The following is a 22,666-nucleotide window of genomic DNA, read 5'->3' as shown; positions in this document are numbered from 1 at the left end:
GTTTCTCTTTATATTCTTTTATGTATTTTTAATGCTTCTTACACTCCCTGCTGCAATGCTTTTATTCTATGTAAAGCACTTTGAAATGTTTGTACATGAAATGTGCTATACAAATAAATTTGATTTGATTTGATAAATCAACTGAGCCCGCAGCCTGTTGTCTGCAAACTTGGTTTATGCTTGAAAGAATAAACCATGGAAAACGGCGAGAGCACATGAGAAGGAAGAAGTGGTTGTTAAAAGGTGTTTCGGGTTACTTGGAAATATGCAGTGCAGTTGTACTTGTTATAGCGTACTTTCACCGACAGATGGCGCAATACACCAGACTATATGCGCCACTGTGTCAAGCACCAGTATTCGATTAGACATAACGCTATGCATAACGTCCAAAACAAACATAATATCGCTCAACGACTTTAAAAGTCTGTTGCTAGCAAAAAATTGTATTCTAATGCAACTTTGTAGGGCTAATTTTCATTGTTGATTCATTAGGACTTGCTGTCTGTCAGAAAACGCCTGAAAGTCACCCGACTTCGATCATATAGCTGCCTTATCTACTTTGATTTACGAAATCGGTTGTTTAGATTTTAAACTATCCAGACTTTAACGACCATTTTACGAGTGAGTAATCATTCTTGGGCTTTTTTTACGGCATTTAAACATCCGGCTTTATGACGTATGTCATGGGTACGTACGTTTTAAACGCCAGGTTTCCCTACCGGGCGGGGTCTTCCCCGGTTCCCATTAGTTCGCAATGAAGAGTACGGTGAAGGCGGGTATACACATCGAGCGCACCCAGAGTAAGCAAGATAAGAAAAGCAGACTTCTTAAAGACTACAGGACTTTTTGAAAGGATTTAGTTTATTTTTCATTTAGTGAATTGTTTATTTATTTGTCTATTTATTTATTTTATTTATTTATTTTCTTTGATTTTGTCACTCCTTCGTCGACACCTCGCAGTTACATAATTGTACCGTTGGTGGCGGTAATTCAACATTAGGGATGCTAACCGCCAATAAATTACAAGAAGAAGAAGAAGAAGAAGAAGAAGAAGAAGAAGGAGGAGGAGGAGGAAATCAGACGTTTGGCGCGGTTGATAGATGACGGATTTAGTTTAATTTTTTATTTAGTGAATTGTCTATTTATTTGTCTATTTCTTTTCTTTCTTTTCTTTTCTTTTTTCTTTTCTTTTGTCACTCCTTCGTCGACGCTCCACACCCGCAGTTACATAATTGTACCGTTGGTGGCGGTAATTCAACATTAGGGATGCTAACATCCAATCAATTACAAGAAGAAGAAGAAGAAGATAAGAAAAGCAGACGTTTGGCGCGGTTGATAGATGACTAGCTGCCGACAGCGGAGGGACACGAACAGGAGGGCAGACCCACGGACTGGCTGCGGCTCTTTATTTCGTCTCGGAGAAAGAACCAAGAATCCTATAACTCCGAGGGTTTCTCTTGTTGGTAGAGGGAGTCGGTGTGGGTAAAGTAGTTTGTAACCCTGTCCTCGCAGGCAGACGGAAACGACCTGAAAAATGCCTCCCATCGAAAATAACGCTGGGAAAAATGACCTGAAATTTCAAATACAGCAGCTTATTGACTCCAATCAAGTGATTGTTTTCAGTAAAAGCTACTGTCCGTATTGCGTCAAGGTAAGGGTGTTTGATTTATTTATTTATTTATGTTTTGTCTAGCGGGGCAGACCTTCGCTTGCGCCGGTCGGAAACTTCCATTTTTCTCCCGCGAAGTAGCTGCGAGGCTCGGCCTAATTTGCAAGGCTTGTCCTTGCTGTGTCGAGTCAACCTCCGTCCTTTAAACCTAAATCTAAATATTTCTGTTTAAGTCAAATTAGACTTTGTGGCGAACCTCGGTTGACATTAGCTTAGAGATAATGACATTAGATAAAACTGAAACTTGCCTGAATGTGGTGACACTTTGTGTGAAAAGTTGGCTTACATAAGTTCACTTTACTCGTAATTAGTGAGACTTTTAAGTTTTTCAGATGCACCGTCACCCTGACATACTTCCTGTTTACACATTTAAATTCACACTTTTTACACTATATGTCGAAACATACCGTAATGCATGCGTACCTCTTTAAATTTTACTTACGAACGGGATTAGCTATCAGCAGGGGCGATTTTAGGATCTGGTCTTTAGGGGTGCCCAGTCCCCAGTGCTCACAGAGGCACATTATTTCTCACTAATTGAGGCGAACTAGTACATTTATAAATTTTGGAGCCGTATTAGTTTTGCTTTGAGTAGTGTTTTCCCCTATAACATTCAATTTTGACCTCTTCATTTCAAAAGACTGTGGCTTGACAGGGATAACAGAGAGCCTGAGACAAATATTGAAGATAACTCAACATTTATTTAGGGAGTAAACAAATGCTAGAAAATAGATAAAATGGTCGCTAAAATAATGCATCCTTGAGCAAAAAAAATGTGTTTTTGCATAATGTAATATTTTGAAAATATGCTGAGCCAGGGGGTGCCGAGCTATCTCACGGTGGGGCCTTGGCACCACTAAAAATACCCTAGTCTCGCCCCTGGCTATCAGACTGAAATGTAATGTTTGTCCAGCGCTTTAAATAATGGAAAATGGAGCATTGTAATTAAATGTGTTGAAGCAGAAACATGTTGGTTTGTTCTTGTGTGTTTAAAAAATAGTAATGTGACGTGTCGTTCGTAGGTAAAAGACTTGTTCAAAGAGCTGCAAGTCGACTGTAACGTGGTGGAGTTGGACCTCATGGGTAAGACTGAGAAGTTTTGTTGCCCTTTGTATTGCTGATTAAATGCCACACAGTGCATGTTATGTGTTACATTTGTAGTGTTTGGTAGCAGGTTGGTGAAACCACTCAAACAAACAATTGTTAGAACAAGTTGACACATTTAAGACTTGCAGAGACAGTCACTTTTGTTACATTTGGTGACGCTTTTAAGCCTATTTATCAGCTTGCTGGTGGTGGCAGGGGATGGAATTGCTTTTAAATGTATTTGTAAAGGAGTCTACTTACTATGTGCTCACCCACAAGGGAAAACTGAGGCAGGTGTTGCAGGTAATGGACACTGGTACCCTAAAACAACCAAGTTCCATACAGTTCTGTTGCTGTTTAGTGTCTTCAACAGAGACGCACCGGGTTATTAAACACCCACAACCCCTTCCCTGTATTGCCTACATTTTGCTTTGTCATTCCAGGCTTTTGTTTTTCTCTTCCTTGCCAGCATTTCATGCTAATCCGTGTGGAAAAAGTATGTGTAATGTACAGAGTGTGAAGTAAATCTGTTATTTCATGGTGGGATTTTGATAACATTTTAAAAGCTGTCCTCTCTGATTCACTGGTAAAGCCGTTATGTTGGTTCTCTGCACTAAAAAGTGCTGAGTCATATCCGTAACCTCTGTTGCGGTGTCGGATGTTACAGTTGATTGAAGCATGAATGGATGTTGCTGACCTATCGGTGAAAGATTGGCAGACTTAATTATGTCAAGGCTTTGTTTGCCTTGTTAGCTTTCAGAGGAAACTGCCAAAGCGGTGGAGAAGGAAATAAAATGGTGACATGTGCTACCACTAGTTATATAAAGTACTTTACTACTGGGCTGTAGTACTTTAAGTTGCTGGTGTAGGTTTGCTTTAAGTAGAGGTCTGACAGATTATGTGTAAATATCCTCCCACTTTAGCAGATTATTGAGGGTGAGGTTCAATCTTATCTGCATCTTATCTGTATTGGCAGGTGCTTTCTTTAACGATAATGGCGAACAGTCAGTGGAACAGACCTAACCAGCTGAATTTGGTCTGTAGTTCCTCAGTGACTTGGAGGCGGAGCCTGTGACTCAGCTTCTTAGAAAGCAGGTTACAGCGGCAGGTTGGTAACGCGAGCAGATCTGGTTCGGTGGCACTTTGCTTTTGTTGAACCGAGGCGGGGTGTTTGAGCGAAATGGAAAGCGCAGCGTAACAAACTGAAAAGGTGTGGGGTGGCATCGGGAAGCTGCAGCACAGCCTATGACAAAGGTCCGTCTGGCATCCAGGCGTTTATTAGGCTCGATGTGACTATTTTAGCCCCCGTCTGTTGTCTCTAATCTGAGCGTCACGGCTCTTTGATGGAGATCAGTGAACTCTGTAAGATATTTGTTTCACGGCCTAATGTCCCTTCCCCGTGTACCGTTTCCATTTTGTTGGTATGTTGTCAAAGCAAACTCTTTAAAGTGACGCTTAAAGGGATAGTTTGCCTCTTTTGACATGAAGCTGTGTGACATCCCATATCAGCAACATCATTTCTGAACATCTTCTTACCCCCTGCTGCGTCCTGTGAGCAGAGTTCCAGCCTCGTTTTGGTGTTGATGAAGGTAGTCCGGCTAGTTGGCTGGGGCTTAAAAAATAAAGCGTCTTGCTTCTGAAAACAATATGCGTTCAAAAGAGTAATACATTTGCATCACAAAATCGTTCAACAGAAAGTCAGTATTCGCAATCTCTTGGCCCTATTTTCTCTCTCCCTTCGTATCACTGCCTGCTGTGTAGACCGAGCAGCAAACAGCGTAACAGGTGCGGCTGTCGGCAGGTGGCAGCACGCATTGATATGAAGGGAGAGAAAATAGGGCCAAGCGACGTGAGGTCTGACTTTTTCCTGGATGGACAATTTTGTGATGCAAATGTATTACTCTTTTGAACGCATATTGTTTTCAGAAGCAAGACGCTTTATTTTTTAAGCCCCAGCCAACTAGCCGGACTACCTTCATCAACGCCTAAACGAGGCTGGAACTCTGCTCACAGGACGCAGCAGGGGGTAAGAAAATGTTCATAAATGATGTTGCTGATATGGGATGTCACACAGCCAGAGATGGGACCAAGTCACACATGTGTAAGTCCCAAGTAATTTTTTCTTGGTCAAGTCCTGTAGTAGGTCAAGTCACCTTATTATTGCAGTTTTACCTGCAGAATCTGATCTTAATAAAGTGAAAAGACAAGATATAAGTAACTGTCAGTAAACATCATTGGCCAATGTGTCCAACCTGTCCACCTCGTATCACATCAAGCTAACGTTAGCTAACTACCGACTAGGCTAACAGGATCATATTAGCTCATTTGACGAGCACTTCCTGGTCAGAATGGATCTTCAAATGACAAACAAAGTTGGAAGTTATGCTAGATGCTTAACGCTCAAGTCATTCAAGTCATCGTGTCTCAAGTCAAGTGCCGAGTCTTCAACTTCCAAGTCGAGTCTCAAGTCTTTTATTTTTTGTCAAGTCACAAGTCATCAAAACAGCGACTCGAGTCGACTTGAGTCGTCCATCTCTGCATACAGCTTCATGTCAAAAGGGGTGAACTGTCCCTTTAAACTCTGTTGCGCTCATGAAATATTAACATTTGTGTCCAGAAAATGGGACGACCTACCAGGAGATGCTGCTTGAGATGACCGGGCAGAAAACGGTCCCCAATGTCTTCATCAACAAGACGCATCTCGGCGGCTGTGACAAAACATTGCAGGTGAGGATCGACTGTTCAGAAGTATTTCCTGGTGACTGAACCCATGTAAGGAACTAAGAGAAAAAGGAGCCTTTGGGCATAAAGAGATAAAAAAAAAAAAAAAAATCTGTGTTTCTCTGGTATGTGGAAACATCAATTGGTGGATATGGAGAGCAGGCTTTAAGTTGGTGTAAAACATTGAAAATATGGGCGCTACCTTCCCCCAATCTGCTCAGGAAAATGTCGATAAAGGCAGTGGAAGAAGCTGGAACCGTATTATCACCCAGAGTGATGTAAAAAGATTAAATGGTCGATTTATTTCAGAGCGATTGTTCGCCTCCACTGGACTGTGTGTGATGTCACATTGTTACTGCATGATCAGCATACCTTAGTTTTGTACTGATGGGACGGTGTTAATGTTCGTGTCAGGCTCATAATGACGGCAGCCTGCAGCAGCTGCTCAGCGGGGAAAACGAGGCCTACGACTACGACCTGATCGTCATCGGAGGCGGCTCCGGAGGCCTGGCGTGCTCAAAGGTGACTGGCGCTGTTTTTAGCGAGTCCTGTGCAGCAGTTTGTTCTTTTTTCTTTTTGTCTGTTTTGCAATTTTTGTGGCGAATTGTCACAAACGATGTGAAACTAGAGCTGCAGGTGCAATTTGGTTATCTGTTGCTCCACTTAGTTTTACACCATAAGTGTACACTGGAGAAAATGCAACAAAGGAAAAAAACAACAAATAAAAGAAGTTTTTGCTTGAAATAAGCAAAAAAATTGCCAATGGAACTAGTGAAAATCGGCTTGTCAAGATTTCTTGAAATAAGATGTGATATTTGAGACTTTTGGGATTTAAAGTGATCTTGAAATTAGCTTAAAAACCTCTTCAAATGTAAAAAAAAAAAAATGCTTGTTTCATATGATATGTGACTCAAAACAATTTGTTTTCAGACTTTTTCATTTAACAAGATATTCCAGATGTATTGTCTTCACACAAGTCCCTATATCTGGCTGAAATAGTACTTGTTAGGCAGTTGTGTCTGATATTAAGTGTAATGAGATATTTTGACTAGAAATGAGACAAATATACTTGGTGAGACTTTGATTTTTGCTAGTGTAAACTTGGGGGAAATAACTGTAAGCGGTGGAGACTTGGTAGGAAATGACAAATGTGGGTGATATATGTACAAATACTTTGTACATATATTTTTAAAATTTTTACTTTTATTACTTTATTTTATTTATTATATGTTTTATTTTTATGGCACCAAACAGACCAGGACAAATTCCTGGTGAAGTAAAAATTACTTGGCAATAAAACCTTTTCTGATTCTAACACTGTTTCTGTTGACAACAGGAAGCAGCCCAAATGGGGAAGAAGGTCATGGTGTTGGACTATGTTGTGCCCACGCCCAAAGGAACCTCCTGGGGTAAAAAAATACTTCCTTTTGTGACGCGTAGAAGGATGCATTTCGGGTTTATTCGCATCTAATTGAAGTCCAGGAAACGTTTCATTGTCCCGTGCGTTCCCCACAGGTCTCGGTGGAACCTGTGTGAATGTGGGCTGCATTCCAAAGAAGCTGATGCACCAGACGGCCCTGCTGGGCACCGCCATGCAGGACGCACGCAAGTTCGGCTGGGAGCTGGACGAGTCGGGTGAGGGCAGGGACGCTCCCGTATGGAGGACCCAAACTGAAACTTTTTTTTTTTTTTTAACTATTAATGGGTGTTTTTATTAGGGCTGGGCAACAATTAAAATGTTTAATCTAATTAATCACATGATTTCCCTGATTAATCCCGATTAATCGCATTTGTACGCAAAATCCAAAAATGAATCCAAAAGTAGCGTATAGCTTTTAGCATTTAGCTTTATTTTAAATGTGCTGCCATATGAATGAAAGTGCCATAACATTTGTTGTGCAAACACACTTTTAACATCAGCATCTTTCTGTAGTTTTTATGTAGAAGCCTCGCTCCACTGTCTGTTTCCTTGAATGACTTGCTGCTATCAGTTGTGTGTTTTGCCTTTAAGTGATATTTTAGACTGGAACTACTACGCTGAGAAGACAATTCAACTTGGCTGTAAATGCAGGAGTTTTTTTTTTTTTTTTTTTTTTTAAATACATTTCAAAATGCGTGCTTTTATGTTGAAACAAGTAAAACAGGAAGTAGACCGAGGAGCACCTGTAACGATGATGCTACCTGCTAGTTTATCTTTATTTTATTACTCCATGCTTTGTGGTGTTTGCTGTAACTGTGTGAATGTGATGCATTCAACAGACTTTTACAATAATAAAACCTGCGTTAATGCACGATAATAAAATATTTATCGCCGTTAAATAATTAACAAGTTAACGCGATAATAACAAGTTAAAGGTGGGGTAGGAGATCCTGGATTTTGAGTCCAGCGAAGCTGCATTTTGAAAATACACCGGTAAAAAGTCCCAACCCTTTTCTTCACTTTCCCCCCCGAAGCCACGCCTCTAGAGCACATGAACGCGCACGAAGGTGGACGAGCGCTGTTCTGACAGCAAGCATCGATCGTTGCCGTATTTAGTATATGATAACTATACGTTTAATAATGCTAGGTGCTAGCCAAGCTGGCTCTAGTTTAGCTTCCTGCCAAGCTTCTGGACACGTAATTCGTTCACGGAGCAGGGTACGCGCACAGGGGGAAGGAGGGGGAGGGAGGAGCAGGTTGCAGTTTGATAGACGCATCAGAATCCAATCATCGTTAACGGTCCGTTCAGTATGATTGGATAGTGTTTTTCCTAGATTGTACGTTCTAGAGGCCACTAAAACTTTTCATATTTGTGTCAAAACTTTTAATTAATTGGTTGCAATGGGGGTGTGAAGAGTATTTCAAGCAATATGTTAAAAAAAATGCTCCAGAAAAAGAACCCCTACCCCACCTTTAACTCGCCCAGCCCTAGTTTATATAAAGATAATATGCATATAAACTATCTTCCCTCTGCAAGCATTTCTGCTTCATTATTCAAAGCAAATAATGGAGGACGACACAGATTTAAATTTAAAAAGAAAAAAGTTGATTGATAAATTAACTTGAAAGGTAAATAATTAGTGAATAAGGGTATTATCGAGTTAAATAAATACAGCTTTTTATTTTATAATTGGATTGTTGCAAATTGTTTTTGTGTAGAATTTCTTATTTGTTTATTCAACTTTTTTTGGGAGAGGATCAGTGTGTCACTTCTCCATCATGAGTAACTTAGCGTTTTGTTCTCAGTGAAGCACAACTGGGAGACGATGAAATCGGCTGTGAACAACTACATCGGCTCCCTGAACTGGGGCTACAGGGTGTCGCTGAGGGACAAGAACGTCAACTATGTCAACGCGTACGCAGAATTCATCGACCCGCACAAAATCAAGGTGAATTTGTAACTCGTAGGAGCCTTGAGTAAACTTATGCGTTTTACTGGGTATCTGTTTTGGTTCCTGGTTTAGAAGTTGAAATGCATTTTGAGTGTAACCTGCTTCTACTTTTGATACGGTTCACCTTCTGAGCTGTTGTGGTAACCAGTTCCTGAGAACTCTTTGCTGAACATTTCTAACATTGTTGGCGTTTCTACTCGTATCTCAAACAAAGCAGCAGGTGGACATCTGATTAAAAAAGCGGAATATTATAGAACCGTAGGCGCCAACATCTTCTGTTTTTTATAACAGGCGACAAGCAAACGGGGGAAGGAGACGTTTTACACCGCGGCCAAGTTCATCCTGGCTACAGGCGAGAGGCCGCGTTACCTGGGCATCCCTGGAGATAAGGAGCACTGCATCACCAGGTGAGCACACAGCATACGGTGGATCTGCAAACACCACAGCTGATCCCAGTGGGGGGTCCTGCAGCTAATGCGTGTTTGGCCACGGGGGGAATCGATGCCAACAAAACCTGTTAATGGTCTGGCAGGCGTTCTTTGAGCTCTGCTGTCTGAAAGCTTTGTCAGATTATCCTCCGTCTTTAAGTGATTATGCTGCTGTTTCTTGTTGCTTCAGTTACTCCTGGAAACTCTTAAAGCAGTGTGAAATGATACAGAATCGTGCGCTGTGTTTAGATTCCAGTAAATTTGCTAGTCGCTGCAACTCGAGTAACATTAGCCGCATTCGGACAGAGCAGTTCTAAGAACGGTCCTCCTCCAATTCCGTTCTGATAGCTGTCCTGCCCCAGGGGAACTGTTTCAGTTTGCATTCCCACATGGGTCGGGACCAGGTCAGGATTGATGTGGCGCAACCGTCTGCGTCAGCGACGTGTTACTTTAGCGCCACATTCAACAACAAAACAAAACCCGGTAAAAGTAAGGAGAGAAGAAAAAACACCACCAAGAAGCTAACATGGAGAGCGGGGAGGCCACCGTGTTCATGGTCTGCATGATGGTGATATTAATCATGGACGATCACATCGGGCGTCTAACATGGAGGCTGGAAGAGCTCACAGAGAGTCAGGAGACGAAGGATGGAGTGCAGGCCATACTTCTTGGTTTCATGAAGGAAGGAGAGCAGAGCGCCGCAGACAAAGGAGACCACGTGGAGGTTTAACTTATGAAACACGCGCAGGTTGTGTCCGTGTCGTATGAGGAAACATTTCAGCCTGACAGCATGACAAGGGGCGGCGCTACCGACCACCAAGGGGCGGAGCTAGGGATTTTGGGCCCCATGAAAATCATTTTTACTGGGCCCCCAAACAGCCGGCCAGGAGGTCGGCGAAAATTTGTGATGCTATTTTACATAAAACTATGCATTTTAATGGTATTTCTGACTAGAATACTTAGGCTACCTGAAAAATACAAAACATAAATGTAATGTTTCCAAAACAAAGTTATTGTTACCAGTAAATTGTAAATAAAATATATTTGTGATTTAGAAGTTAGTGCATAACTTAGTGTCATATTATAATTTTATTAGGGCCTCTCTGGGCCCCTCTTAAGCATGGGCCCATAGAATCCTTCTCCTTTTACCCCCCCATTTCAGCTACCAAACACCTCCGTCAGATGTGTTCCTATAGAACCCAGAACAGACCCAGCTGAGGAGAAGGAGCTGAAATGGTTCCAGGAACTGAGGGCGATGGTCCCGAGTTCCTGTATGTGCGAATGAGGGGAAAAAACAGCCCCTGTTCCTGAAAAGGTTCTAGGAACTGCCAAAGGTTCCTACAGTGGGACTGCGGCGAATGACAGAAGCAACAGAAGGTAGCAGTGATAGATGTAGCACTATGAGCAGGAGAAGCTCAAAAAAATGACCAGGGGGTTAAAGAGGAAGCGGAGAACATGTGTAAAGTAATGACCACAGTGGTGCCAGTTGTAATCAGGGCACTCTGGGCTGGCCCTCGCTAATTTCCAACGCTGCTTTAAATGGATCAAAAGGTTCCTACAGTGCGAATGCAGCTGTTAGGGTCCTTCAAAGAAACCCAAAATCCAACCGTTTCTAGTAGCGGCTACGGCATGAATTGGCACTGAACGGGGGCTGATTTGCAGATCTGAAGGAAAGGCTCTCTGTGCCGCAGGGGTCCTTCAACCAGCCCACCGTGTGTCATTAAATCATCTGTCTTTCAACTGGCCTCATCATGCAAGCGAGGACCCGTCGTACCGACCCAGCTGTCGGTGTGTGTCACTCCCGTTATTCAGCCAGGAGCTTTGAAAGAAAAGCCTTTTTGTGTGTTTGTTTGTTTTTTCTTGACGCTCCTGTGTTTTGATCCCCAGTGATGACCTCTTCTCGCTGCCTTACTGCCCGGGAAAGACGCTGGTTATTGGGGCGTCCTACGTGGCTCTGGAGTGCGGCGGCTTCCTGGCCAGCCTCGGGCTGGACGTCACCGTCATGGTGCGGTCCATCCTGCTGAGGGGGTTCGACCAGGAGATGGCCAACCGCGCTGGGGAACACATGGAGGAGCACGGTGTCAAGTTCCTCCGCAAATATGTCCCCGTAAAGGTGTGACCGCATGCCCAACAGTTTCGTTTTAAGAGCTGGTTTCGGAGTTTGAACTGTGTAACGTCACGATTTAGCTCTCAGCTTTTGGCAGATGTTCAGCATTTCCTCTTTGTGTGTCAGATCGAGGAGCTGGAGGCAGGTGCTCCCGGCAAGCTGAAAGTGACGGCAAAGTCCACAGAAACCGATGAGCTCATCGAGGGCGAGTACAACACCGTACGTATCGGTTCATCCTTCCCTCAACTATCCCATCTGTTACACATGTCATCAGGTTTATTTTTTACTGTTTGCATGGAATCGAATATTAACTATGTGGCTTATTAAATATAAATATTTTTTTTATTTATATATATATATATATATAAAATAAGCCACATATTAATATTCGATTCCATGCAAACATTTTTTTTTTCAATTTAATTAAGTGTGTATATATATTATTAATATTAAAAAATATCATTTTTAATTAAAAAGTTTTTTTTAAATTAAGTGTGTGTGTATATACACACACTTTTAATAAAATTAAATTAAAAATGATATTTTTTATATTATATATATATAATATTAAAAAATACCATTTTAGATTTTTTTTAATTTAATTAAAAGTGTGTGATTATTTATTTATTTATTTATATATATATATATATATATATATATAATATAATCACTTTAAATTACTTTTTTTTTTTTTTTTAAATTGTTTGCATGGAATCTAATATTAAATATATATATATTTTTTACATTTAAAAAAAAAAAAAAAAAAAAAATTATGCACATTAAGAAAAAAAAAATTCTGAAGCTTAAGGCAAGAACAAAGTCTTTAAAGGATCTTAAGAGGAAGGAACTGGTGTGATTGAGTAGTTTTCTCGTAATTTGTCTCCACTCTTGTGCAAATAAAGCAGGACTTCCTTTTTTCTGTTCCCCAGGTGTTGGTAGCAGTGGGTCGAGACGCGTGCACGGATAAGGTTGGCCTGGACAAGGCCGGGGTCAAAGTAAACCCCAAGTGAGTTGACTTCATTTCATCTGTGGTGCTCGTGTCCGTCGGTCCTGTTAAATGCGGTCGCTGTGCCTTTAAGACTCGCGGCACAGTCACGGTGATTCAGCAGTTCTGCTCGTCTCATGGCTCTGCGGGGGGGGGGGCGGCGGTGCTGGGGGATTTGTTAGGGCCAGATAAGGGCCGACTTGTTATATGGTTTGTCAGCGTGCGGTTAACCGCAGGAAAAGGATTTATCTACATTTTTAGGACCAGCTCTAATTTGATTTGCAAAATGACTTTGACCATACGATTCCCGCCTGTTAAAAAAAAAAAAAAGTATTATTAATTTCTGCTGCCAGAGTGTCGGTTTGAAAAGTGGAAGGAAGTTAACCGTCTAGAAAAGTTAAAAGTCTTCTCTCTGTTTTGTGAATGAGTCGACAGTTAAGCCTGCGCGGGCGGCAGGGATTAAGAAAGCGGGGGGCCAGATTAAGAGCGGCGTTAGTCATATGCTCGGGTCTTATGACCACATGAACATTCAGCCAGCCGTCGGCTGTGCTGCTGCTGCCTGCAAACCGCCACACATTAACACATCTCCTCATAAATACAACTCTTAACTGCAGTTTGTCCCGCTCTGCGTGACCTTACACCCAGTTTGTTTATCTCTGCTTTAGTTTTTATAGATGCACAGTTGGGCTGTTCTCATAAAAGGTCCAAACAGTTAAGAATAAACAGGGAATAAATAACAGATAAAAAAAAAAAAAACATGTATTCAGTCATTGCAACAATTGAACAAGATGATGCAAAAATGCCGTGAATCATTTCTAACTGTGTACACAGGTGGAAGAAGGGCTGGGTAATGTTTTACCATTAGTAGGGTTCCTTTTTGGGGTACAATAGTGCCTATAAGTAACAAATCACTTTAGTTACTGTGTTGTTAAAACTAAATGAAACCTAAATTAGCTGTTGCCTGGATATGGGACCTCTGTATGACCCCAGTAGCAACATTTAATGCAGGTTGCTTTTTTTAGGGACCGAGCAGTGAAACTGCAAGGACCCTGTTGTATCTGTAGTGTTTATTATTATTCCTTGCAAAAGGTGCTCAAACTCATGAAATGTTGCGAGCGCCACCTGCCAGTCGACGACATGAAAGAATCTAAACTTTATATTTTTGGGAGTCGCTCACTGACTCTGTAGCGCCCCCTACGATACTTTAAAATGGTCCCCGCAATGGGGTTAGTTTAGCATGGGACGACAAAATTTGGTACACTCATTCATCATGCCCAGACGCACAAAAAAGTCTCTTGCCGCCATGGTCCCACGTCCACAGGAAGGCGGCCATTTTGGATGGAAAGTGTGTTTTAGTGCCATTTTTGCCCGATTCCACGCCTTGCATATGATCGAACTCGTCCTACAGACTTCAAACTAGGCCAGGTTACTCTTAATACATTAGGGGGGATCGAGGGGAAACTTTTTCAAAACTTAAAGGGCGTGGCCGTGGTGACGCCTCAAAGTTTGATGACTCGCCATCACTCGCCACAAAAAATGAAGTCGCTTATAACTCCCACATACATTATCCAATCTGTCCCAAACTTCATACGGTGAATGCTGGACCCAGCCTGAACGCGTACATATTATCACAGTGACATCCACCTATAGCGCCACCTGCTGGGGGTTGGAAACATCTGTTGTTTTTTTCCCACACCTTGCATTTGATCGAACTCCTCCTACAGATTTCATGGTAACAGCTTCAAACTTGGCCAGGTTACTCTTAAGCCATGGGCGGGGAAATCATGGAGAAACTTTTCCAAACTGAACGGTGTGGGCGTGGCCAGGCGGTGAAAATCGTGTGATGGCGTTTGTGATTTGAAAGCCTTATCATCATCGCAAAGTCATGAAACTTGGCACACACGTCCACCCTGACCACCTCGTACGTATGTAAAGGGTATTGTGTGTGTGGGCGGAGATAAATGGCTCAGTGGCGCCCCCTAGAAATGTTCAAAAACCCCTCCGCATTGGGGTTATTATGTGCTCGTACGTACGCTGCTTACAGCTTTCTAGTTGTGTTTTGTTTTTGTTTTTTTTCTTTTGTCAAAGTGTGAGGACAAAGTTGCAGGCAGTGATGATAGATTACAGGAGAAGTGTAAGACTGTCGATATCAGCCACCCAGCCCTAACTACAACCTTTTCTGTTTTTGATAACGGAGCTCGGGCTGAGCTGAAGTTTGGTTTTTATTCTTCCTCACTGACCTCCCTGTTCAAACTACCAGGAATGGAAAAATCCCCGTGAACGACGAGGAGCAGACCAACGTGCCGCACATCTACGCCATCGGAGACATTCTGGAGGGAAAGTGGGAGCTGACGCCTGTGGCCATCCAAGCCGGGAAGTTACTGGCCCGCCGCCTCTACCGGGGAGCGACGCTCAAGGTACACGGCCATCTGCAGACGGCCCAGATCTAATCTGTTTCCCAAGTCTGCCTCGGACTGATGTGATGTCTGACGGCCCTTTTTTTTTTTTTTTTTTTTTTTCTTGCTTTGTGTTGTGTTCATGCAGTGCGACTACGTCAACGTGCCCACCACTGTTTTCACCCCGCTGGAGTACGGCTCCTGTGGGCTGTCGGAGGAAAAGGCCACCGAGGTCTACGGACAGGAGAACCTCGAGGTAACGCACCTGAACCATTTGAGCCGTCTGGTTCACCCGACTCCGAGGCTGTGTTCGAAACCGCCTACTACATACTACATACTTCCATACTGCATACTGATCGATCAGACAGTATGCAGAGCGTTTACACACGATGCATTTCGCTCGTGCCCGCTATAAACTCTGTAAATATATAACTTTAGCAACATTTGAAACATTTTCAGGTGAGAAAGTAGTCGTTTAGATCCCCAACGTGTTGAAAATCTGACAAAATACCGGCTATTTACAATTTTGTTCCCACGAATTCGGCGCTACTAAAGCTAGCCGCAGTGAGCAACGCACTTCCGGTTATTTTCACAAAATAAAATACCCGTTGCCTTTTATCATAGGGAAAGCCATTACCATACAATTTGGTGCTTTTGTTTTGAAAACAGGAAGTGAACCTACCCTCGTTGTAGCTAGCTTGAAACTGCCATTTTGACAGGAAATGACGATCGGTGACGTCACGTTACGTTGCATCTTGGGTAGTTTGAGTATGAGTAGTAACCTCATGATGCATACCCAACATTTCGGAGGATCTAGTATGCATCAGGGAACTTAAAAAAGTTAAAGTTAGTATGAGTAGTGGGAGTAGTATGCAGTTTCGAACACAGCCTAAATCTAGTGGTGTTTTTTTTTTTTTTTAAATCCCTTTTAATCAAATGTTTGAGTAGATTAAATGTAAATATTTGCTGTGCCAGTCAGGCGTGTTTCCTTTGAGGAATTCTAGTCTGGCTTTACTGGAACTTGTTTGCATATTTGTGTTCATCAGTGTGCCGGCAAACAAGCACACGGTGTGATATCTCCCATCCATAAAATCTGCGTGTCGAAAGGCTTTGGCAGCACGCTTGGTTGGACAATAAAAACCTTGAGGGTCGTTGCATGTGCAGCTGGATGTTGTTGCTTGTCGTATAATTACAGTTTGTCTGATCAGGTGTACCACAGTCTGTTCTGGCCCCTGGAGTTCACCGTGCCAGGCCGAGACAACAACACATGCTACGCAAAGATCATCTGCAATAAACTCGACAACGTAAGGATCGTTCCACACAGCTTTAGCTCCTCGTTGCTGTGCGTAGATTGACATTTTCTCACCGTCACCTTTCAGGACCGAGTCATCGGGTTCCACTACCTGGGTCCAAACGCAGGAGAGGTGACGCAGGGCTACGGTGTAGCCATGAAATGCGGGCTCACCAAGGAGCAGCTGGACGGCACCATCGGCATCCACCCGACCTGTGCTGAGGTAAGGGGGGCAGCTCTGAATTTTAGCCTTTTTTAAAAAATTTTATTTATCCTTCATCTCTCTTCATTCAGATTCAGTTCACCGTGTATAAGATGCGAGGAGATTTTGACCACACAAATGTCTGAATTCGTCAGATCTTAAATGACTTGGAGGAGCAGAATGGTTTTTGTGGAACTCTTGATCTGTCATCAAATGAAACCCCAACATTTCCAATCCCATTTTATTTATAAAGCACTTTACAACAACCTCAGTTGACCAAAGCGCTGTACAGAAAAATAAAAACAAAAAATTAAAAGAATAAAATACAAGGATAGATTAAAAGACATACAACAGCTATATAATTTAAAACAATAATACTAAAATAAATAAATAAACATTTTCTGCAAACAGCACAGTTCCAGTAAAGCGGGGAGCTGTGTAACTGAATGCCTCTCGGCACACAAACATGTTTTAGTGAAACGCATTATGCTGCACTTAAAGCATTAAACAGCCCAGCTCACGTTGCGACTCGACTATGAATGAGTTTATTTATTTAAAGGACAATAAATCATTGCCATTTCATCATCAACAACAAGATGGTTACGTCGGATTTAGCAGGAGTGCTATTTTCCATCCGTAGTCCTTAAAGGGGGATGGGGTAGGGAGTAGAATTATTATCCTTTTTTTTTTTCCTTTCTTTATTTAAAAACAACCTAATTACCGGTGGGTCTATTTTAATCTTTTTAATTCTGAATTATACATTTTGATTCATATTTTATTTAATATCTTTAAAGTCTTTAAGAAGCCTGATTTTAAAAGGAAACACTGCCGCAGTGCTTCCTGTTTCAGGTGTTGTGGATCAGGATGTTTAACTGGAGATCTTAAGCTGAATTAATGTTTTCCATTTGAGTTTTTTTTCCAGTATGTGTTGATGCATGCGGCGTTGGCTTGATAATGAGCTGCATTCGTTATGTTAATGTGTCACGGTGTTAATTACAGCGCATTACGGTACTCTGCTTCGTCCTGTTTGATGTTTTTACATTACTCGCATATTCATTTTAAATTAACAAGTGATGTCCTGCATATCTTCATTGGAAATTAACAGCAAATCCAACATTATTCCGCCCCCCGTCTCATTACAGCAGTTCAGTTTTGTACATTTGAGACAGGGTGGCCGCGGGTCCTTAAAGTCGTAAATCAATTTTCTGGAAAATAAGACCTTAAAAAGTATTAAATTGTCTTAAATTCAGATTGCATGGGTCTTAAATATTTAAAAAAATATATATATTTACTTGATTTTATAAGCATTTGTTCATGGGACTTAAATGTTCTGAAAATATTGTAATAAATTTAATTTAGGACAGTGACATTTTTGTGATCTTTTCGCATTACTCAACCGTCATTTTACTGTTTTACTGTCAGTGTGTTTACTTGGAAATACTTGGTATTTACATTTTACGTTTGGTCTTAAATTTCATTTAGAAGTGGTATTAAAAGGTCTTAAAGTCTTAAATTTAACTTGTTTATACCTGTATACACACTGTGAGGTGAATTCGGAGGCTTTTACAAATGCTGCAGTAACTGTATGTGTCCTCCACCTTTTTTAGATCTTTACCACTTTGGAGGTGACCAAGAGCTCCGGGGGAGACATCACCCAGTCGGGCTGCTGAGGTTAAACCCTGCTCGTTTAGCGGGCTGCCCCCACATTAAACTCCAGAAGCGCGCCACCTCTCTTCTTAGCTCCCAGTCAGCCTTTAAGCTGAGCCGCTGAGTTTGCAGGGCACTTGTTTCTCAGGATGAATAGACACCGTGGCCAGTGAAGGCGCTCGTTTAGGCTCCCCGGGAGCTAAGAGGTAATGTTTAATGTGAGGGCAGCCTGCTGAACAGCGGGGTGACTCTGCTGATGTTCCTGCTGGGCTCCACCAGCGCGTCCTTCTCAGAGGAGCCCGAGCACACATCACCTGCGTGTGTGTGTGTTCGGGCTGTTTGTGACGTCCTGGCTCGTAACCTGAAACGCTTAGGTGGGCGAGGATCGATGTCCCTCTGCGGAAGGCAGCTGACGGTGGCCCGAATTTCGTCCAAACCCCCCCCCCCCCCCAAAAAAACTTAGTGCAGTTATAATTCGCCCCATACAGAGGGTGTACAGGCAGAAATCCACATGTTTAAAAACTCAGGTTTGAACGGATGCACGGCTCTGCAACATTCCACGCGTTCCTCTTACAGGTCTTCAAGATGAATTTGATGTGTCTACTTGTTGCTGTCGCGGTATATCTTTGTTACACAGACGCCAGAAGTTTTCTGCATGGAAGAGAACTTGGTCTCTGCGGAGCCTGCAAACTTTCAAATCTTCGAGTGCTGCTTCACAACAACAACTTTGAACCGGCTGAACGAAAAAAATCCACCTGAATTGTTTTGACTGTGTTTACGCAATTAATTTAACGCTTGTTTGTTGCTGCTTGCTGTCTGCCTCTGCATTATGTACATAAAGATATATTAAGTCTTCTCGGAGACAGTTTTCTGATTACTTTCAGTGAGTGACATTGGTCATCTGTATAAATGACTTGTTTGTTGGTCTTGACCCACTGTAGACTTCAACATTTAATATTAAAGGATGGATTCACTTTCATTTGTCTCGACTTTCACTTCCAGTTTCAGATTGACCTGAATGCTGCACACTCTCAAAAAAATAAATATCTTAATTTTCAGGTTATGATATTCTTTACAGTATCATTTCTTGCTGCATCTAAGTTAAGAATAAAAGACTCTCCATTTCACAGGTGATGGCAGGTTCCTCACCACTTTATTATTATTATTTTTATTTTTTTAAGCTGGTCAAAAACCCCTCAATGTAAAAACAAATGTCACAAAAGTCTTTATATCTTTTCAATTGAACAATTTTCACATTAAAGGAAAAAAAACATTTGAATTAATTTCCAGAACATGGGATGAAGCTACATTTGACACCCTTGCTACGTTTTGTTCATATAGTAAACTGAAAGGTTTCTAACTCAGGTTTTAGAAATGACTACAAAAATCAATCGGCTTGTAGAAATAACTGTACCGTTAATAAAGCCACCAATGATGCAAACTATTAAAGCGGCAGGAAAAAAGCATGACAAAAATGTTCTGTGAGTGGAAAATGCTCATGGTTTCATATGTGGTGTGACCTTTTATAGTTCCACGGCTACATATGATGCACTGCCACACATGCCATGTGTGGCTGCCCCATGGACATGTCACATAAATGTGGCATTGCTGATGGATTCACTTCTAACTGAGTTTTCTGTGGTGTTACAGCCCCTCTGTGCGCCTCCTATGGAGCCGAAATAAATTAAATACCGTAAATTGAAGTGCCTTGAGATGACACTTGTTGTGTTTGGCACAATATATAATTAAACTAAATTGAATTAAACTGAATTATAATCAATATATGTAATTTCCCATTATCTCACATCATAGTTAAATGTTTTATACATGCATGTATTCCTCAGACATATATGTCATATGTTTCTGTACCATACTGATGTTTAGTAATGAAAGTGTGCCAAAAGTAACTGTATTTATTGGTGTTATTCCCCTCTTAGTTTCACAAATCTTCTTCAAATAACCATTGAATTATTATGCATAACAATGGCTTGAGGAAAGTTGCTAACCCAAGTAATGGGATAAGACCCCAAATCAAGATGAGTTGAAGAGGAAACATCTAGGATGCAGAGCAGGAACAAGAGGGAGAAAAAGGTGAAAGAGGGTTAAAGCACTTTTTACCCTTGATAATCATGCAAGTGTGAGATCACTGCTAGATAAAACGGACGAGCTTGGATTCCTGATGAGGACACATCAGGGTGGCAATATTATTTTTTTCACTGACATAATAATAGCAATAGGCCTATAATTTCCTTTTGGGCATTAATGAAGTTTCATTAAAATAAATTTAAATTAATTATAAATTTTATATATATATAAAAACATTTAAAATATAAAACATTATATTATACTTTATATTAATATATATATATATATATATATATTAATATGAACAAGTTGGAGGTAAGTTAAATTTCTTTGCTAAAGCTACTTACCAACTAGCTAGCCAACTAGATTGGCTAAAGCTTGTGAGCTAGGTTGTTTATAGAAAAAAAAGAGCCATTTTCAGAAGTATTAACCAACTAGTCTCTTCTTTCATATATTAAACAGTATATTGGTGTATTGTTACAAGGCTGATACTGATACTGTACCTGCATGCTACTACAATATCAAACACTTGCTAACTAGCTGGCTTGCTAACTGCGCTGAAAATAAGCCTGGATTGAAACTCTTCATCAGGGTACCCAATGTCTATATTTAAGAAAATACGAGTTAAACTGATAAATACATCACAGGGAGAAATTACTTCAAATGGTGGCTATGTTGAGAATTAATCAAATAATAATCACTCTCCTAAACGATTCCACTAAGAGATTCAACAAAGATTTTGCATGAGTTCTTTTTTTTTTTAGCGAAACATCTGGCCCACTTTGGAGCTCTTTGGTTCCAGTTGACCCTGAGCCACTCACGATGTGGCACAAAATGAATAATCAGGAGAATCATGTGGGTTGATATTCTGAGCACAGCTCGTGCGCAGGTAACGGTGGAATCACACCATTGAAGTAGGCAGCCTATTCATATCACCTACATCAGAGGCCTGGGAGAAATAATAGCCTCATTTTCTCTGTGTGTCTGTGGGACTATTCAGCCTCCACAAGTGGCGCTCCCGATCAATAGTGTCTGGGCTGGTGAGAAGCCTTTGTTGGGTTCAGCTGTTCACGTCTGAAAGCACTGTCACCTGCACGGGCTGTCATGACAACTTGCACTTTGATGAGTTTTATTCGGCTCAGACCCATTTGATTGAGAGACGGTATCGGCAATTTGAGCTAAATGATTCACTGGTGTTTGTTGTGCTGATAAACACAGAGACAGAGGCTTGTTCGAGTGTTTGTGAAGATGTTCCGATGGGCTCCAAACAGAAATATAGCCTACCAAAAGTCCCTCATCTCTAAAGTTTATAAGGAACTCTTGTCTTTTGATAGCTCATCAGTTACTGAAGTTAAAACTGCTGGTGGGACGCTGCTCTTCAAAAATATCTACAAAAGCTCACCTTGCGCTCGTCTCACACTTATACAATTCAAGGTACTATTCAGAATTCATCTTTCCAAAACTCGACTGTCACAATTTTATCCTAATATCGCCGACAACTGTGACAAACATCAAGCTTCACCCTGCAATCTAACACACATGTTCTACCAGGGGCGATTTTAGGATCTGGTCTTTAGGGGGGCCCAGCCCCCAGTGCTCACAGAGGCACATTATTTCTCACTAATTGATGCGAACTAGTACATTTATAAATTTTGGAGCCGTATTAGTTTTGCTTTGAGTATTGTTTTCCTCTACAACATTTAATATTGACCTACTCATTTCAAAAGACTGTGGGCTTGACAGGGATAACAGAGAGCCTGAGACAAATATTGAAGATAACTCAACATTTATTTTGGGAGTAAAGAGTTAAAACAAAAACAAATGCTAGAAAATAAATAAAATGGTCACTAAAATAATGCATCCTTGAGCAAAAAACAAACAAAAAAACCCACTTTGTAATCACCCAAGGGTAATAATATCAAAAATGCCTTTTGAAAATAATTAAATAAATAAATAAGGTCTCTTTCTCGTTCAAAACGAGAAACCTTTTGAGTTGCACATTGAGTTGCCTGTAGTATGAAATGCGCGATGTAAATAAAGATGCCTTGCCTTGCCTTTTGAAGCAGGGTTGCCAGACACACAAGGTTGCCAGATTGGCCAGTCGCACCAAAGTATTGCGCAGGGGCAGAGCAAGTTTTTTGCATAATATAATATTTTAAAAATGTGCTGAGCCAGGGGGTGCCGAGCTATCTCACGGTGGTGCCTTGGCACCACTAAAAATACCCTAGCCTCGCCCCTGTGTTCTACTCTTGTTCATTACTTTGTCGCTTCTGGCAGAACTATTTTCATACCATGTCAAAAATACTTTTGACAATCATAAAGGTTTCTCCCCATGTCGCTATTTTTTGGGCTCCCGGAAGACCTCAACCGGTTTACTTCCAAGCTGCTAGATATCATAGCCTTGGCTGTGTTCGAAACCGACTACTACTCCTACTAACTTTAACTTTTTTTAAGTTCCCGGATGCATATTAGATTCTCCGAAATGTTGGGTATGCATCATGAGGTTACTACTCATACTTAATCTACCCAAGATGCAACGTAACGTGACGTCGCCGATCGTCATTTCCTGTCAAAACGGCAGTTTCAAGCTAGCTACAACGAGGGTAGGTTCACTTCCTGTTTTCAAAACAAAAGCACCAATTGTATCCTAATGGCTTTCCCTATGATAAAAGGCGAC

At 41.4% G+C, this 22,666-nt stretch overlaps 1 protein-coding gene across 1 annotated transcript; it reads left to right on the top strand.

Moving 5' to 3' along the window:
* The first annotated feature begins 1,280 nt into the window (after window positions 1–1,280).
* txnrd3 (thioredoxin reductase 3) lies at window positions 1,281–18,883 on the top strand. The gene is made up of 16 exons (XM_075460117.1): window positions 1,281–1,651; window positions 2,692–2,752; window positions 5,373–5,482; window positions 5,891–5,998; window positions 6,813–6,885; window positions 6,992–7,111; window positions 8,703–8,845; window positions 9,140–9,255; window positions 11,164–11,389; window positions 11,510–11,602; window positions 12,313–12,389; window positions 14,629–14,785; window positions 14,913–15,020; window positions 15,973–16,068; window positions 16,144–16,278; window positions 17,865–18,883. Exons 1-16 carry the CDS (start codon window positions 1,535–1,537, stop codon window positions 17,925–17,927), a joined length of 1,803 nt encoding a protein of 600 aa, XP_075316232.1. The 5' UTR covers window positions 1,281–1,534; the 3' UTR covers window positions 17,928–18,883.
* The last annotated feature ends 3,783 nt before the right edge of the window (window positions 18,884–22,666 follow it).

The sequence above is a fragment of the Odontesthes bonariensis genome, chromosome 3, assembly GCF_027942865.1.
Source record: "Odontesthes bonariensis isolate fOdoBon6 chromosome 3, fOdoBon6.hap1, whole genome shotgun sequence".
In the NCBI taxonomy this organism is placed as follows: Eukaryota; Metazoa; Chordata; class Actinopteri; order Atheriniformes; family Atherinopsidae; genus Odontesthes; species Odontesthes bonariensis.
The sequence above is the reverse complement of the archived record's forward strand: the minus strand, read 5'-3'. Positions and strand labels throughout refer to the sequence as shown.